Genomic DNA, 19,753 nt, shown 5'->3' on the forward strand with positions numbered 1-19,753 from the left:
AGAACTTGGCAGATCCGGCGCGCGAGGAGCACTGCGGAAACCGTAGCCTCAGGGTTAGCAGGAACCGGAACCCGATTTCTCCACACTTTGTCCCGAGTGGGACGACAGTTCGGACGCACATTTCTGGTTAAAAGCGGACGCGTCTCCGGGCCGGAGCGAGCAGCCGGAGAGTCGTGGCGAGCAGGAGACCGCGCTGCGAGACTGAAGGGAGCAAGGTGCCATCCCGCGCTTCCGGTGCCCAGCTTCCGGCTCCGGGTCCGGGCCTGGGACAGAGGCGGAGCCACTGCCTGCCGCGACTTTCAGACTAGTATTATGGCTACGCGCTGGTGGTGCTGGCGGCGGGGCTGCTCCTGGAGGCCGCGGCCGGGACGCCCTGGCTGTGCGGGGCCGCTCGGGACGCGCGCCGCCTCGGACACCCGCGCGCAGGTGAGGCCAGGACACGCGCTCTGCCGGCGGGGTAGAGGTCACCGCGCCAATGACAGCAGGCGACCGAATGAATGGGAGGACGCGCACGTGCGCCCGGGCCTGACCCGCTGGGTCCGCTGAGAGGGACGCCGGGGGAGCGGGACCAGTCGCGGGGCCCGAAGTGCAGAGCAGCTGCCCGGGCCCCCCGGGGACATGGGGGCTGAAGTGGGAGCGGTGGAGCGCAGCCCTGTTAGTCACAGAGACCGGGTGTGTCGGGACGACGCAGTTCCTTCCTCAGACACAGCCAGAGCCAAAGGGACCTCTGCTCTCATTTTCCTAGCAATTTCGGGGTTCGGATGCAGTTAGCCTTAGAATTCGGGAAGAGTGTGTGGCGATGCAAGGTTGATGCTAGTTGGGGTGGACCCGACTTCAGTGCTGTAGGTGTTTCGGAGGGAAAATACACCTGAAAGGCGCTGGAAGGACACTAGAAGGAGATGAGCTGGAGGGTGGCATGAGAGACCTATGACTTCCTCGAAGTAAAATCATTATCTAAGAATGAGTCCTCGAAATTCTCCCCTGCTGCATTTGCCTCTAGTTTGGTTTTTCTCCCCATCGGATTAGCACTGTAAATGGTTCTCTGGTTCTGTGTGAGTGGAGTTTGCCCAGCCGTTGGCATTACCGGACAACATTCTCAGACTGACTTTTGAAGCTAGAGTTTTTCACTTTGCGTTTTGGAGACCTTTTCTGCCGCACAGTAATTGAATGAGGGTTCACCTTACATCTACAAAGAACCCACCCCTTAAATTTGGGTTTCTGATTTTAGTAAGATTTGTTATGCTTCATTTGGCAATGTACTTATCAAATGCTATACCAATATGAAATATGTCACATTTATAAATACCTGCTTTGTACTAAAGTGGATGCATATAAAAAGTTATCCAAATAAGAATTTGAAGAGAAAATGCAACCTTATCTACATAGAAAAGATAATATTTAAAAGAATGCCGTGAGCCACCTCTTTGGGGTGACTTCTGCCGCCCGCGGTGGGTTTGTATGTTCCAGGGTAGGGGCGTGAGGATTAGAACTGTGAGGTAAGATAGCAATTCAGCAAATACTTAATGCTGAACTCTGAGTCTGCCTAGTGTTTAATTTTCAATAAATACACTTTTATATCCCAATACGAAAGGGGGAAAGAAGGCAAAAAGACTGATTTAACATGATAAAAAGAACAGTTACTTGCTTCAGTACTTGAGACATCAAACCATTATTTCTTAAGAAAAATATATGATGTTTGGGGCAGTGAACCCACCCCACCCTAGACCAAGTATCCCTGCTGGCAGCCATTCGCTAAGTCAAACCTATTTCCAAAGAAGGAGCAGAAAGAAGTATGCTTGATCTCTGACCTTTGGTCAGGGTGGAGCGGATCTACCACTATGGCCACCTTAATGTTCAGAACACCAAGCAACCACACCCTAGGTAGCCACACCTCTTATAAACAACTTTGAAAGAGCAAAAGTAAGCTCAAAAAACTCTGACCTTCAGACAAGGTGGAACAGGCTCACAGTTTTGGGTTCCCAGCAGAGAAGAAGGGTGTGTTGGGAGAGTCTTAGATGACAGGCTTTGCAAGGTCTGTCTCAAGATTGTAAGCCTTGGCTCTTGGTTTTGATCTCCGTAGATGTGGACATGTTTTGAAGGTGGCATCCACCATAAGATGCCACTGCGTACTTTTTGCCTTGGCTTTTTGCTTTAACAAGAGAGAGAGAGAGAGAGAGAGAGAGAGAGAGGGGAAAAAGATGCTCATCAGGAAACCTCATCCATGGAAAGGTGCTTTTCTGGAAAGAAGCTGTCATTGGCTTCCATATCTGTCTCCTTGAGCAAACATGAATGGTGCCAACATGTTCATTTTCCTCTATAAATATATTAGAATCAGCTGTCTGCTTCTGGCATGAGTGCTTTAGTTACTTCTGGTCTCTCGAGGACTACAGACGTTAAGAACAAAGAGCAACAATAATTAAGCCAACTTCAGCTCTCCAACGTGGTATTGTTCTGTAGCCCACTGTGGCCGGGAACTCATTATGTGGCCAAGTATGGCCTCAGACGCATAGGAGTTGTCCAGCCTTAGTTCCCACCCCTTCCCTAGTGAGTGACCACACCCAACTTTATCTTTGATTCATATTGAACTTATTCTCTTATTTTAAAAAGTCAGTTCTTAGCTAGGCCTGTAATACTGCACTCGGCAGATAGGTGGGAGGATCAGGAGTTCAGGGTAATCCGTGACTACAGATGACTTCAGTACCAGACTGGGATGTGTGAGACCTTAAAAAAAGGTTCATCTTTAGGGGCAGAGTTGACATTCAAAGACAGCAAGTGATGGGAAAAGAGGAAATGGAGTGGAAGTAGAAGGTCAGTGAGCCACAGAACTGGTTGCACAGCCTCATTTTAATACTGTGATTCTCTCCCTTTGGAAATGCTGCCCTGAGGTAGAATACAGAATACAATTTGATTTGAATAGATATTGTCTTTAATCTTGGCTGTGGAGCTGAGGGTGTAATTGAATAGATACTATCTTAAATTTTTCTGTATAGCTGAGAGTTGTAGTTCAGTGGTAGAACAGTTGTTGGACATTGGCAAAGTTCTGGGATGAGTCCCAATACAGCAAAGTAAATAAAAATAAATGCATGCTGTATATTGTATTCTCAGCTAAGTACTTTATAATATATTTATACTTTATATATTTTATATATTTATGAATATTTGTAAATATATAATATAAATATGTTTATATATTATATAAATATATTATTATTTATATATTATATATAATTTTATATTTATGAATATAAAAATATATAATATTTATGAATATTGTCTGTTGTGTTTATATAATATATATTTTATAATATTATATAATATGTTTTATATAATATATTTATACTATATATATATATATATATATATTATCTGCTCTCTAAGATTCAGCATCTCTTTCCGTGAGTAATTATGGATAGAAAGATGTTACAAAGTGGCCCAGCCAGAAATTTTTGTTATTTGTGCCAAGCTCTGTCCTCTGAAGAACATACAATTAACAACAGTCTTTAAGATGCCACTTGCTAGACAGAGTGGTACACTCAGTGCTACCCCAGCCTTTGAGAGTCTGAGACATAAGGATCTTAACTTAGGCTATGCGATAAGATACTATCTTAAGACACTGGCTGGGGTGAGGGAGCAGTCTTTAGTTATATGTTCCGTAGTAAAGCATCACCTTTGTGTAAATTAACTACTTAGGAAGTCCAACAGAAGTCGGTCGTCTAAAGAGTGCAGTGGCAATCTGAAATCCTAGCTATTAGGGAGACTGACGTAGCCAGACTATGAAATCAAAGCTAGCTTATGCTACATATCAAAACTTCTATCCCTAAAGGGGGGAAAGTAGGCTGTCCTATAATGATAAAATCAAAAGAGAGAACTACTATAATTTTGGGGCCATTACAGTTATCTGTAGGTCATAAATATTCTTAGTAATTTAGATGTAATGACTAAATATAATTCAGTAGTGGAAACAACAGACCTCAGTTTTCTTTGCTACTGCTTGGCAAAGTTAACATTTTCTGTTCTTTTAATACAGTTAAAGCAATATATGTTTATTCAAACAAAATCATAAAATTAAAATAACTATAACAAGAATCCTCCTCCTCCACACACAAATTTTATTTGGTTCAAAATAACAGCTTTAAACACTGGCTTACATGTTTCTAAACCCTGTGCTGTCTCTGAGTGCTTACATAGAGGTTTTTAGTGTGACGATGCGGAATGCAATTCTGAAGTTACTTTTCTCTTATTATTGTAATCATGCCTGTAAGTCAGTTCTTCAGGCTTGACTTTCTGGCATCTGTTTCCTAGCTTTAAAAACAGTGGGCTGATTAGGTAGCTGGGTAAAGGTGCCCAACTGCCTAGCCTGACCATGAGTTTGGTCCCCGTGACCCGCATGATGGAAGGAAAGAACTTATTTCCTCAAGTTGTCTCTGACCTCCACACATCTACCACGGCATGTGCATATGCATGCACAGATTTTCACACAAAATAAATGAATAGATGTAATTTTTAAAAAGTAGTTGTGGCCAGGTGTGGATATGATGGTACACACCTTTAATCTTGGCACTCAGGCAGCAAATCTGTGAGTTCAAGGCCAGCCTGGAATACATAGTGATACCCTTTCTTGAAATAAACAAAACAGTAGTTGTTAGGCTCTGTGGGGAAAAAAAAATAATGGTTTTAAGACATAAGACATCATTGCTAAGAAGCACGTGTTTTATTTTCACATTCATCCTTTTTGTCAAGTAGCTTTATTCACAGACGTTATAGAAAAGCCTTTGCCAGATTAGATTAGTAAAGTAGTACTTTTAAAAATCCTTTCATCCTGTCATTAAGAATAGTAATATACAGGGCCAAAGAGATGGCGAGGTAGTTAAGAACAACTGACCACTATTCCAAAGGGTCTAGGTTCAGCTCCCTGTATCCAACACCCTCTCTGGCCTCCCCGGCACTGCACATATGTGGTGTACAGACATACTGGGTGAAGTTGGCCAAATTGCTTTCTGATCAATGCCAGGAGAACCAAAGCGGGAAACCAGAGGGCTCAAGGCAGCTGAGCACTTGAATGCAATGTGCACGACAAGGTTCATTTTATTATCATAGCTCCTCTGATAGCAACTAGGAGTTCACAGTTTAAGAGAGCCTGCTTCACAGCCCAGCGTGTTCGCTGTTATAGAAAGCACATTTGTCTTGAGAAAAACTTCTGAAATAGAGGATATCATTTACCCTAACTTTTCTCTGGAAACTGAGGAAGACCTCAGGCATTTTTTGGCATTCCAGAGTCCCTTCTTGAGGAATACCAGCATGAGATGATCCTATGCCCGTGTCACAAATTCATTATATCCCTGTAGAACTTCGTAAACTAGAACACATACATGGAGGCTAAACACCGTTGCACATAAAATAAAGAAAATCTCAAAAAAATCGTTAAAGAATAGTAATATTAATTGCTAGAATCAGTATTATCACCTTTGAGTTCTTTGGAAGTGGTGTACTATAATTCTTTGATATTCTCTTTGAGCCTTTTTATGTATCCCAGGTTGACCTTGAACTTGTGGTCCATCTGCTTCCCTGACCTCCAAGTGCTGGGATTACAAGTCTACCCTTTCTTGCCCCAGGATTGCTGGATCTTTGATCATATTACCCAAGGGCCCTTGAGGTTGGTGGTGGGTTGTCTGTGTCATACACACACAGCACGTGTTCTACCACTGGGCTAGTACACTTAGTCCATTCATTTATTAGACATTACTTAACTCAGAAGCACTATTTCCAAATATGTGTAATAACCATAAATTAACATAGACAGCATCTGTGTAAATGTCAATTCTTTAATGTTAAAATCTTTTCCTAACCATCCCCCATGATGCTTTTGGCATCTGTGTGTTTTGAGAATTTAAAAGATACTCTAATTTTCCCTGTTCTGTGAACAGTCTTAGTTAAATGGGAGGAAATTGTTTTGCTGCGGCTCTTCTGCTTTAGAAATAAATGTGGACCCAGCTTTTAGAGGGATGAATTTATTGGTACAGAGGTAGTGCTGGAGATTAGCCCTACAGCCTCTTGAGAAGTGGGTAACTACTCTTCTACTGAGCTTTCTCTGGCTCTCTTTTCTTACTTAGAGATAGGATCTCACTAAAAGTGGCTTGGGATGACCTTGAACTCACTGTTGTCCAGGCCAACCTTGAATTTGGGATCCTCCTGCCTCAGCTTCCTGAGTAGCTGGGATTACAAACCTGCAACACCAGGACTGACTCCTGCTTTTGTCTGATTTTCTGTGTTCTGACAGGACATGTATTGCCTTCATAATCGGGAAAGTGAGCTTCTAACTGCCCTTTTTCTCTTAGGGCTAGCACCCTCGTATAAATGGCCGACTAAGTGATAACATTTGTTGTGAGTTATGGGGATAGTTGTTGTTATGAACAAGTTTTCCAGGAATATTCTTACAAGTTTCTTTATCCTTTTGTTTTATAGATGCCCTATTTTAGCCTACCGAAGACTTTAACATCTGCCTTCCCAAATGTGCATAGTATATCACAGTAAGTTTATAATCTATCTTGGAGCTGCAAAGACAATCACAGTAAACTTCTTATTCTCATTTTCCTTAGCCTAGGCTAACAAATTAATAAATATATTTCAGTAAAAGCCCTGATAGCTGTTTTATATGATCTCTGCCAGTTGAGTTCTACTCAGAATACAATGAATATAATATAGTCTTTCTCTGTTGACTCTCAAGGTCCTGTTCAGTAAAATGACCTATTAATGTATTATTATTTAGCAAATAAGAATTCTGTGTGTTTCTAAATTATGATGATCTTTTCAGATTCATGTTTGATTTCTAGCAAGTCTAAGCTTCATTTTCCACCATATAAATATGCATGTGCGTGTAATACTTAAAACTGAAGTCATGTGTGTGCATCTTCACTCACCTCAGGTTCCATCAACGGACACCAGCAGTGTGCTGTTGTAGTCAAACACAGAGTGGTGAGAAATACACTGACCCTTTTAAACTCGGCTGGAGAGACTTGAAAGGTCTGTATGAAGACATTAGAAAGGTAAGGGTTTATTTTACTGAAATCTAGTAACATTTTAGGATTACAACCAAACAATACAGCCATTTCATGTTGACTTGGTGATGTGGGATTCCCCTCTGTATACAACTGGTTAATAAAGAAGTAGCTTTTGGCCAATGGCTTTAATAGAATATAGCCAGGCTGAAAAAAATAGAGAGAGAGTAGGCAGAGTCGAAGAGGAGCCATATAGCCGCCCCAGGGGCAGATGCCTCCACCAGAACCCTCCAAAACTGCAGGTAGCCACGACCTCGTGGTGCTGCACAGATTAATGGAGATGGGTTAGTTTGGGGGATAGGATCTAGCTAGAAATACACTTAAGCTATTGGCCAAACAGTATTGCAATTAATATAGTTTCTGTGTGATTATTTCGAGCATGAGTGGCCAGGAACGAACAGTGGCCTCAGGCAACAACTCACACAGTTCCAGCACTTGGTAAGCTGAGACCAGAGGGCCACTGCAAGTTCAAGGCTAGTCGGGATGACATAGTGAGTTTCAAGCTAGGGTAGCTACTCTATGAAACCGTATCTCAAATAACGTTAAGGTATTTGATCCATTGGCTGACTTTTGTGTGGGGTAAGAATCAGAGATCTAGTATTATCATTTAGCATGTATATGTCCACTGTCCCAGTACTATTTGCTGAAGGGTTTGTATTTTGGGCATTTTTGTTAAAAATCAGGTATCTGCAGCGTAGCAGGTTTAATTCTGGATTCTTTATTCTATTCCACTTACCTAGTGTCTGTTTGTGTACCAAGTACCGTGATTTGCTACTATTGCTCAGTAGTATAATTTGACATCATTGCTCTGACCTCTAGGATAGTTTGTGCTTCTATATGGATTTTAGGGTTGTTTCTCTACTTCTGTTAAAAATGCCATTAGAAGACCAGGGAGATCATTCAGTGGGTTAGGGCACTTGCAGCCGAGCTTGGCCACCTGACTTATTGGATTCCCCAGGAACTACTCTTGGAAAAGAAAGCAGGTCCTACAGGTTGTCCTCTAACCTGCACATTTATCATGGCAGACAGGCACATGCTTAGTTCTCATTAATACATAAACAAATTAATTTTGAAAATGAATGTCATTAGAATTTTGAGCACAATTGCTTTGAATCTATAGACAGCTTTTGATGTATAGCCATTTTCATTATCCGTGAATGATCCTTCCACCTTCTAGTGTCTATTTTATTGCTATAGAACTTTCACTGTAGGGGTCAAGTTTATTACTGCGTTTAAATTGTTATTTCTGAGTTTTCTTAGAGGGTCTGGAGAGTATTATTATAGGATCATGCAAACTATAGGGATAGTTGACTTTTTCCTTTTCAGTTTGTGTCCCTTTGATTTCTTTCTTATCTTACTTAGCTAGCTAAGACTTCAAGCACTATATTGAATAAGGAGAGGAAAGTGAATACCCTTGTCTCTTCTGCCTTTAGAAAAATTATTTTTTGAGTTTTTTCCCATTTGAGTAACATTAGTGACTTTGTTTTTGTAAATATTATGTTGAGGTATGTTTCTTCTATTCCTGATTTCTTCGTGACTTTTAAAATATTCTATACTTTTTAAAGTTTGTCATCATATATAAGGATTTCAAAATAAAGCCATATAAAGTACGTTTGTTGCATTACTGGGAAGGATCAATTATCCCTTCTTATTTTAAATCCAGAAGGAGCTCCAACAATCTTATAATACAGTACAATATGATGGTGTATCATAGGCATGTCCCATTAACAAATCCAAATGATTTTTTTAACTTTTTTTATTTATTCTTTGTGTCTTTCACATCATGCACCCCAGTCTCACCCATCTCCCATACGCTCCCATCCACCCTCTGCCCCTGCAAACCCCCCCCCCAATAAAACAAACTAAAATTTAAGATAAAAAAGGAAAAAAAAACCTAAGGGGAAAATCTAATCATGGAAGCTGTAGTGACATAGTGAGTCCCGCAGTAAACCCTTTTACCCATATATCTTTACATGCAGGTGTTCATTGCATAGAATCATTGGTTTGGTTAGAGGCCCCTCGTCTCGTACACTAGCCACACTGGGCCCTCACTGGGACTCTTCCAGGACATCCCCTTGCCGCCTTGTGTCATGAAGATCCTGTAGCCCTGTGTCCACGGGACACACACACCTGTGCTGGATGTTGGGGAGGGCCAACACTTAACTCGGGTTCTGGGCCCGGGTAGTTTCAGGGTTGGTCAGCCTGCCAGCTCTCCCCGGTCTTTACCACCAGGGTGAGTTCTCCAGCATTGCCATGGCTGGTTTACCCCTTGAACTTACGAGCAAGGTCAGAGCTAGTTTTCTGACTTTCACATCATCAGGGTTGGTTTTCCCACACTTACACTTTTAGGGCAGCTGTACTGCGTTGCCCAGTCGAGGTATAGGGACCTCTCTCCTGAGTGTTTTAGCCAGTCAAGGTATAGGGACCTCTCTCCTGAGTGTTTTAGCCAGTCGAGGTATAGGGACCTCTCTCCTGAGTGTTGCAGTTAATGGGAGGAAGGGACAGCTCTCCCACCTGAGGGTAGAGGAGAGAATCCCTCCCCTCATCCATGCTGTCACATGAAAAATGAGTAGTCTGGACAGTTCTCTCATGTTCAGAAGTTCAGGACAGGCTCACCTACACCTCCACCAACAGGGTTGGTGCCCAGGCGTCTTCACCTTGCCCCCACCACCACACTGCAAACAAGGGAGGCAGTACTAGTTATGCCCCTCTCATGCCCTTAGGACTGGCTCACCCATGTCCCTGTCTACAGGAACTCTACAGTCCTGTCCTCTCTGCCTTTAGTGGTATCAACACAGACAAGGGCCATGAACCTAGAGCCCTAGCAGCAGCCCAGACCTAGACATCACCATGTCACTGAGTGGCAACCAAGCCATCCACCTTAGCCCACCCTTCACCACTTTCACTTCTGTCCACAGGGCATGAGCCATTCTCTCTTCCTCTCTCTCCCATAACACACCTTATCTGTGCTCACCATAACAATGTTTTCTTGAGGTGGGGGCAGGGGGTGCTACTTGTGCGTCTCTTTGCTCCACTCAGTCCGTCATGGCACTAGGCAGGAACATGTTTCTTTCTTGGAATCCAGGGTGGTTCACTCTGGGCCTGTGCCTGGGATATACTACCTTTTTAAACTGTTTGTCTATCATCCAGCACTTGGTAGGTCTTAGATTCCTGCAAGGAATTCCAGCAAGGACATAAGTCAGATAATGGTAATGAGTTGTCTCCCTGACTCCAAACCATGAACCTTTGGAAATAGCTTCTGCTAACATAGACTCAGTCACTGATCTGTATTCTGACCTAGCTGTCCTCTTATCTGCTGTCTCCCCATCCAGGATACTCCTGGTGTTTCCTAGGCTCCCACACTTCACTGTTGACAAAGGTTTCCGTCCTGCCCGATCCTGCAGCCGTTCTGTCTCAAAGAAACTCACAGAGGTCTTCTGCATTAATTATAAACTGGTTAGCCTATTAGCTCAGGTTTCTTTTTTTTTTTTTTTTTTTTTTTTTTTTTGAGACAGGGTTTCTCTGGCTTTGGAGCCTGTCCTGGAACTAGCTCTGTAGACCAGGCTGGTCTCGAACTCACAGAGATCTGCCTGCCTCTGCCTCCCAAGTGCTGGGATTAAAGGCATGCACCACCATCACCCGGCTTCAGGTTTCTTATTAACTCTTACATCTTAAATTGTCTGTGTTAGCCATGTGGCTTGGTACCTTTATCAGTGAGACATTTTCTTCTTGCTTCCTCTGCATCTGGGTGATGACTGCAGACTGAGTCTTTCCTCTTTCCAGCATTCTCCTATTCTTGTCACCCTGCCTATACTTCCTGCCTGGCTACTGGCCAATCAGTGTTTTATTAAACCAATACAAGTGACAAATCTTTATAGGGTACAAGACTTTGTACTGTCCTCTGCCTTCCAAGTTGCTTTGTAGCTCTCTGTTCCTTTCTTTGTCCTGTTGTCACTTGCTATCATGAGGCAGGTACCAATACCTGCCCTAATACTGACACCACACCACTTGGTGCAAAGCCAGGTTTTGTGTGTGTGTGTGTGTGTGTGTGTGTGTGTTGAATTTCTCAATTGAAATGAGTACACTAAAATAAAACTGAAGTTTTAAAGAAAACAAAGATCTGGTCTGCATGATTGTAATGCCATGCTAACAAGAAGATAATATATTTCAGGAGCTTTGCATTTCCACCAAAGAACTGAAGGACATGTCTGAATACTACTTCGATGGCAAAGGAAAAGCTGTTAGACCGATTATCGTGGTGCTAATGGCCCGAGCATGTAATATTCATTATAATAACTCCCGGTGAGTTACTTTATTCTGTGTTTTTGTTCTTTTCTTTTGGAAAGTTGTCCTTCATAAAGTTATTAGTTAATTGCTCATTTAAGAAACAGCATCTAAGAATTTACTAAACCATGTATCGATTCTGACTGACTCACTAAATAAACATTTTCTTTTTCAGACTTTTAGATGTCTATAGTAGAAAATTTGAGTTGCAAATAAATATTATAGAAACATTTGAAAGTCAGTTTATGTTGACTGATATTTCTGTCCCTGCTCCATGCCATTTGTTGACCGATTTCTGTTGACTGAGGTTTCTGTCCTGCCCAGTCCTGCAGCCGTTCAGTCCCAAAGAAATACACCGAAGTCTACATTAATTATAAACTGATTGGCCTAGTAGCTCAGTCTTCTTATTAACTCTTATAACTTATATTAGCCCATAATTCTTGTCTGAGTTATCACGTGGCTTGGTACCTTTTTCGGTGAGGCAGTCACATCTTGCTTGCTCTGTGTCTGGGTGACAACTGCAGACTGACTCTTTTCCCAGAATTCTCCTGTTCTTATTGTACCGCCTATACTTCCTACCTGGCTACTGGCCAATCAGCATTTTATTAAAAATAATACAAGTGACAGGGTACAGATCATTGTCCCACAGCAAGTTTATTTGCCCATTAGAAAGTAAAGATCCCAAGATATGTAGCTATTCACTTAACCATTATAAACATAGGCAGCTACCCCAAACTTGATCTAATTTTGTGCTGTTCTGTTATTATTATCAGGGGTAGTGCATGCATACACCTTGGATTGACTGCTTTCTTATAATTTCATTGTGCAGAAAAGAAATGTTTAAAGAAAGCATAGCTGGTAGCCCTCAAATCTTGAGTGTAGATAAACATTTAGCATTAAAGGAAATATTAAAAGGAAAAGTGTTCCCCATTGCCTTGCATGGCCAGACCTTTTTCTTATTCTCCTCTGTTCCTATGTTTGATAGTATGTATGTGTATTTATCCACATTCTGCTTTTTACTTATTACCTTTTTGTGTGGGAGGGGGGAGTAGGGGAAGTAATGCTGGGCATTGGACAAGGGCATCAGGCATGTGTGGCAAGCAGCACTATTTTGGTGATGATGCTTTAAAAATCAGCATCAGATATTGCTTCTTAGCAGATACTTCTCTGCCTAAAGCTTTTGTGTTGTGTAGCTGTGCCGTTCAGGGTTCAACATGTCATGCCAGGCCTAGAATGGGCTTCCACATAGCTGAGTCTTGAGGGTCCCACGGCGTGTGTTGCACACGAAGTGAAACTTTTAACTGACACTTAAGCCGCGTTCACTTGATGAAAAACAGCAGAAAGTGCGTCCTCGAGACAAACTTGACACGTCTTTCAGTCTCAGCACTGCTGCTGTCTCAGCACTGCTGCTGTCTGTTGCCCAACCACTGCTGTTGGCAGCTCTGATGCTTCCTGTACACTGGGGCTTCTAGCTGGTAGATGCTCCTCCAGGTGATAGCAGCCAACACTGTCTTTGCCAAATGCCTTCTCGGGACTGGCGAGGTGTCTGAGCAGTTAAGAGCACCTGTTGCTCTTGCAGAGGACCCTACTTTGGTTCCCAGCACCTGCATGGTGGCTTACAATTGTCTGTTAATACAGGTTCCAGGGAATCTGATACCCTCTTCCGACCTCTACAAGTACTGCAAATGGTACAAATAGATGCACCCACACACAAAAAGAATAAATGTAACTTTTTAAATTAAAAATTACTTTTGAAGTGAAGACTACTATTCTAGAGTAATTGTTTATAAATGTCTTTAAATAAATATATAAGACAGTTTATTAATTTTAGATATAGTATAGAAAAAAAACATTTTCTCTACTATCTAGAATATTTATTCCCTGGCCAGTGAGATGACTTGGTGGGTGGAGGTGCTTGCCACCAAGCCTAACCGCCTAGGTTCAGTCCTTAGGACCCACGTTGTCCTTTGACCTCCACATAAGCACCATGGCATGCAAACTCCCCCTCCCACATAAAGTAAATAAATTAAATGTGTTGAAAAATTAAAAAAATAAAAAAGCCATTATTCCCTGTAGTTGAAATTTTTATTTTTCTCTTGAAATCGTATAAACTGTTGGTTGTAGAAAACACAAAAGAACATAACACAGAAAAGGCGATGAGTTTAGTTTGGGGATATCTGAGCTGCACCTTCATTGCCTGGCACTCGAAGGAGAGCTTATGAGAATCAGAGGGCAGAGGTGGTGTCTGACATGGGGGCCTGACTCCTGACTGTGGTGTGCACTGAAGTGATCTATACCCACGCGCATGCTTTTAATTCCCAACTTCTTTATTCAAGATGGTTTATTAGCATATATTGACTATACATATGCATAACAGCAGGGTTTATTATTTAATATTATTATTATTTATGATCAGTATTAATACATATTGATCAAATTCGCAGCTCCCCCTTACCTTCCCTTGTCCCCCACTAGCTCTCCTTCTCAGCTCTCCTGCTTTCATGTTCCTGTTTTTGCCTTTGATTGCCCAGCAATTGCCATTAGGGTTGTTTACAGGAGCATGAGCATTCAACAGCTACACCACTGAAGAAGATAGTTCTCCCTCCCCAAGCAACCATTAACTGACATACATCCTCGAGGAGGAGTGGGGCCTCATCCCATCTTTTGCCTCCATGACAGGGTGTTATGCAGGTAATCACAGTTGTTGTGAATTCAAGAGTACAATATTCACATACTAAGAAATTAGCATTCCTGCACTGCCCCTCTCCTTTTCACTATGTTCTTTCTACCCCTTCCTCGAGTGATATTCCCTGAGGTTTAGGGGTGTGATGTAGATGCCCCACTCATGGCAGAGCTTTCCCCAGCCATTGTTCTCATCACTGTGACATTCAACTACTCACAGCAGAAAGCAGCTTTTTCAACTGAAGCTGGCAGTAGTGCTATTCAGTAGGCATAGTGGTTATTGGGAAGGGAATTTGACAAACCTATTGTGTCCATTTAGCAAAGCAACAGCAGTAGTTTTCCCCAGTGGTACCTATGATCTCCCCAACCATAGTCTTTTTTTTTTTACCAGATATGAATTCTTCCCTCCTGGCCTTCAGATCCACTCAGAAATCAGTTGGTTATTCTACATAACATATTTGCTACTATTGTACCAATGGACTCATGTTCTTTGACATAATAAGATGATGGATCAGAAGGTCAAGTTTGAAGGCATTCTTCCTATACCTCCTTTTGTTAAGCAATTTTTTTAAAGATTTATTTACTTATATGTATAGTGTTCTGCCTGCATATACACCTGCAGACCAGAAGAGGGCATCAGATCTAATTAGAGATGGTTGTAAGCTACCATGTGGTTGCTGGGAATTAAATGCACAACCTTTGGAAGAACAGGCAGTGTTCTTAATCGTTAAGCCACCTCTCCAGCCCTTCCTATACTCTTATATTGAAGACAGTTTTCTTTTTAAAGAGAATCTTGCTTTGTTTCATCTTCCTCAATAACTTAATGAAGAGGAGAAAGGGTTCTGAAGGGTTTACTGAGTCATTGCATATAGAGGGTGCAGCCAGGTTTCAAGACAAGAAGCCTGTTTCTCATGCTGTGTTATCTGCCACCTCTTCCAGTTACTGGGAAGGTGTGACAGCTGTTTCCCAGCAGGAAAGAGGAACAGCATCGGCTTTCGCGAGGCATGACTCTCTGCAGCTGTCCTCTTAAAGACAGTGTTAACTTTTTTGGTAGTCTATAAATTACTGTCAGCGGTCCCACCATCATGCTTCATTCAGGGTAAGCAGTGGCCATAATTTCCAGATATAAGCTAGAAACCATAAAAATGTAATTGTATAGGGAAAAGGATAAAATTATGATAATGCTGGCTTCTTGTTGAGTGCTCACTCTTTCATCTTTCCGGTAGGAGCCCTATTTGTTGACATAGCTTTTCATAGTGGAAATGGTGCCCAACATGGGAATACATGCCAAAACTCAATTTTTTTAGAAATAAATTCTACCACTAATTAGTAGAAAGTGTGTATTTTGTTAGACTGAAATCCAGTTGAGATAATATTTTAGAAAAATGTTTATATTTTAAAACATATATTTTTCTATGCATTAACTCAAAGAAAATAGAGCCAAGTAAATTTACCTAGATAATGTCTGCTTCCAAAACTGATACATTCAGCACAATCACCTGCACATTGACTTTTCTCTTTCACCAATGCAGTGTCTTGTGTTGGTGTTGGAGATCAAACCCAAGGCCTCCCACGTGTCAAGAGCCCTCTTTCCCTGGAGCCATGCTGTCCGCAGCCCTGCTGGGCTGGCTTTGTGTGATGATCTGACTGTACCTGCTATGGCTTTTTCTTGACTTTTCCTCCTTGAAAGTGTCTCCTGTGATCTAGAAATACTTGGAGCTGCTATGCTCCAAGTATTAAATTGTGAAATTTAATATATAGCATTTAATATTAGATAAGTTATTATTTATAAAAGCAATTAATAATTTATACAATAGTATATGATTATATTTAATATATGCAAGCAGCATCTTATAGTTGGTGTTGGGATGAAAGCAGTTAAGAGGCTAAGACTGGGTTCTAAAGCTTTGGGCGAGACAAAGCAGCACATCATCCCATTTTAAAGTCCTGTTTAAATAGGTCAGAAGATGCTCGCACGCTGGCTGCTATGTATCGTGAGTGCTTGCATCATTTTCATGAGTCTGTTTGTCAGGACTTTCTGCTGAGCCTAAGGAATTGGAATGAGCACTACTTATGCAGATGTTCAGATGAGATCTTTAAAGAAAAGGCCATTTGTTGTGCCTCTCTTTTTCCTCCCTTCAGAAAAATACAACCCTATGATAAACATTTGTTTAGTACATGAATCAGATGTTATGCTTTTAGTATGAAAAGAAATAACACTGTATTTCTCCAGTTTGATTTTATTGAAATTCAGTTTTTTACAGTCCCTGTACATGGTGTTAAACAACTGTGCTTCAGAAGAAGCCAGAAGTCAGTGGTGCACTGCTGCAGTCACAGCTTCTTGGGGAGAGGGGAGAAGATTGCTTAAGCCCAGGACTCGACATAGTCCCTGTTCAGGAAAAAAAGAAATTAGAGCATTTCTTTTCACTGTTAAATTCACATCGCTGTGTCATCTTGAGAGTTCTTATCCTGTAGTTTATGAGGAGAAATGAATTCAGATTTCTTACGAAGTTAAATATGAGTTAAAAAGAAGTTATTGGTCATACCATACTCATTTAAGATAGCTTTGTCCATAGTGGCATTTGGTTCTTTAAGATATATTTTGATAATTGTGTGTGTGTGGCCGTGTGCCCATCAAACTCTTGATATTTGGTTCTTTAAGACATTTCATACTGAGGCAGAAGATACAACTTAGCGGTTCGAGCACTTCTTGTTCTTGTAGAGGACCTGGGTTCAGTTCCCAGCATTTAACATGGCACCTTATGATACCAATAATTCTAGTGTCAGGGGATCGGACATCCTCTTCTGACCTTGGGCTGACACATGTGTTATGCACAAGCATACATGCAAGCAAAACACTATACATTAAAAACAAAGAAAAACCTTCATACCATACAAACCACGTTTTGTAAAATATTTTTAGTGTGTGTGTGCATGCGCGCGTTATGTGTATGGGCACATGCATCCTAAGGTAGGCGTGTGGGGGTCCATTGCAGGAGTCAGTTGCCTTCCACTGTGGGAGTCTATGGATTGAACTCAGGTTGTCAGGCTTAGCTCCTGGTCCACTCAATGGTCCCAGTCCTAAAATTGTAAACTGATTGTAAATTTGGACATCTGACCAAGACCTCTTCTTGTGGACAGAAAGATGATTTTCTTCCACCCAATGGTCAGGCTTTTAAGATGTTTACCATTTTTAAAGTGAAAATTCTAATGTTATATATAACATTATATATGATCTGAGTCTCTAGATCATTAGAATGTTCTCCAAATAACAGAAATGGCTCTATAGGACAGCCAATATTTTTATGCAGTTTCTCTTAGAGAAATAAAATTCTTTATCCTAGATCCGATATCCACTTCTCACAAGATGATTGCTGAGAAGGTTCTAGGAGGCGTCTGTTAAAAAAGCATTGCTTTCTGTTAACTAGAGACGTGCAAGCCAACCAGCGCGCCGTAGCCTTAGTTGCAGAAATGATCCACACTGCTAGTCTGGTTCACGATGATGTTATTGACGACGCAAGTTCTCGAAGAGGAAAACATACAGTTAATAAAATCTGGGGTGAACAAAAGGTATGATGGTTTTTATTGTTGCTTTGGAAATAATTTCTTACCAAATTACATGTTATGGGATTGCATTTGCATTTCAGATTTATAAAACACTCTTGTTTGAACGTGGTCTTTGGAGTTTCAAAGAAGTGTCTGTGTTGTCTCTGTAACAGTGCTTGACAGCAAAAAAACAAACTCGGTGTTTTTCCTTAACTGTGTGTTTCATTAGAATTTCTTCTAGTTATAAGGAAAGGCATCTTCATGGTATTTCTTGGGGAATCCTACATTTTTCTGTTTGACTCAGATTGCCTACATTCATTTGAACCCATAAGCATGTGTTATTTGCTGCATGTTCAATAATATTAAAGCAAATAAAAACTACAAAAAAGAAAAATCTCAGAAATAGTGTTCTACTATCAAAACTTACCTTTTTAAAAGAGGTTCTAATAAGATTTGGTTTACACATACACACATATATGAAATTTTTATGTTTGATATATTAAATATATATATCATGTTTTGCCTGCATGTATATTTGTACACCACTTGTGTGCCTGGTGTACAAGGAGGTCAGAAGAGGGCATTGGATCCCCTGGTAGCAGGTTAACACATTTTAGAAACCACCATGTGGGTGTTGGGAATAAACCGTGGGTCCTCTGAAAGATCAGCCAGTTTTCTTGACTTCTGAGCCATCTCTCCAGCCCCTATATATTTATTTTTAAGCATAGTTCTCATTTTATTAGCGTTGCTTTAAGGGAACATGCAAAATAGGGACTTGGAGTTGAGGATTTATAAATTACAGGTTAGAGAATGCAGTTGAACAAATGAAAAGGAGGATGTGCAGGTCGTCTGTGATCAGCACACATTCACCCGCACCTGTGCCTCCATTGGCCATCTCACCCCTCTTCATTGTTCTTCACCTACTTAGAGCATCGGGTTCCCTCCTGTGCTGGCTGTGCTTTAATAGGAATGAGTTGTATAAAATGATAATTGGTAAGCTTATATTAAGTAGCTTATTCCAGATAATAGTGAACAGATAAATACTAAAATGATTGTTTTGGGCAGGGATGTAGCTCTGTTGGTAGAACACATGCTTAGCATATAAAGAAGCCCTGAATTCACCCCTAATGTCTCATGAATGGGGTGTGCCCAGCACTCAGGAAATGGAGACAGAAAAACCTGAAGTTCAAAGTTCACTTTGGCTGCATAACAAGTTGGAAGACAACCTAGCTTTTTAAAAAAATTAAATTCTCTAAGTGAAAATTTCTGTGAACTCTAACATTTCTGTGTAGCAGGAGTAGTACTGATGCATATCTTCAAATATGCAAAGTAATGTGCATGTGTAGACGGTGTACTTGGCTGTACCATACAATTGACTGCATATATATAACTGATAACTTGTTCTGGGCACATTAATATCCTGGGGATCAAACCTGGGCATGCTAGGCAGGTGCTTAACTACTGACGTAGCTGTGAACTTTTTAACTGTAAAGGTTTTTTTTTTTCTCCTTTTTCCAGGCTGTTCTTGCCGGAGATTTAATTCTTTCTGCAGCTTCCATAGCTCTGGCACGGATTGGAAACACAGCTGTTATATCTATTTTAACCCAAGTTATTGAAGATTTGGTGCGTGGTAAGTTGATTCTGACTTTCCTGTTTTATTCAATCCTGGTTTTAGCCAGGCAGTAAAAAGCATATCTCAAGTAACCATTCTCCTTCTTCATAGGTGAATTTCTTCAGCTAGGGTCGAAAGAAAATGAGAATGAAAGGTTTGCCCATTACCTTGAAAAGACCTTCAAGAAGACGGCCAGTCTCATAGCCAACAGTTGTAAAGCAGTATGTACGTTCTGTCTTTTTTCAAGTTGAAAAAAGCCCACACTTATTGTTTGGTAGCTAATCTCCTAGACATCTAATTAGAGAATCTTAAAATAGCATCCTAAAGTCTCAAAAAGTCAGAGAAAAGATTACATCCCAGACAACTTCTGATGTGTTTTCATTTTTGTTGTCTTCTTTTGGTATGGAAATAATGAACTTTTCTTTCATCTTTCCTCCCCCAAGAATCAATCAAAATTCCTGCCAGTCTAGACTGGCAAGATAGCTCAGCAGGGAAGCCCTTGCCACACAAGCCTGAGGTTAGATCCCTGGAACCCAGGAGAGGAGAGAAGTGTTTCCAGGGGCTGTATTCTGGC

General features: G+C 41.2%; 1 protein-coding gene across 1 annotated transcript in view; it reads left to right on the plus strand.

Annotated features, from left to right (window-relative positions):
- Positions 1-6: 6 nt before the first annotated feature.
- Positions 7-19,753, plus strand: part of Pdss1 (decaprenyl diphosphate synthase subunit 1) — a 38,059-nt gene continuing 18,312 nt past the window's right edge. The window contains exons 1-7 of the mRNA XM_041641569.1: positions 7-426; positions 6,463-6,527; positions 6,923-7,043; positions 11,227-11,357; positions 17,450-17,591; positions 19,086-19,197; positions 19,291-19,400. Coding sequence (XP_041497503.1) covers positions 313-426; positions 6,463-6,527; positions 6,923-7,043; positions 11,227-11,357; positions 17,450-17,591; positions 19,086-19,197; positions 19,291-19,400 — 795 coding nt within the window. The 5' untranslated portion in view covers positions 7-312. The remainder of the gene's footprint in view (positions 427-6,462; positions 6,528-6,922; positions 7,044-11,226; positions 11,358-17,449; positions 17,592-19,085; positions 19,198-19,290; positions 19,401-19,753) is intronic.

This window comes from Microtus oregoni, unplaced genomic scaffold (genome assembly GCF_018167655.1).
Source record: "Microtus oregoni isolate MIOR12 unplaced genomic scaffold, Mior012 000070F_ref0000104, whole genome shotgun sequence".
Lineage (NCBI taxonomy): Eukaryota > Metazoa > Chordata > Mammalia > Rodentia > Cricetidae > Microtus > Microtus oregoni.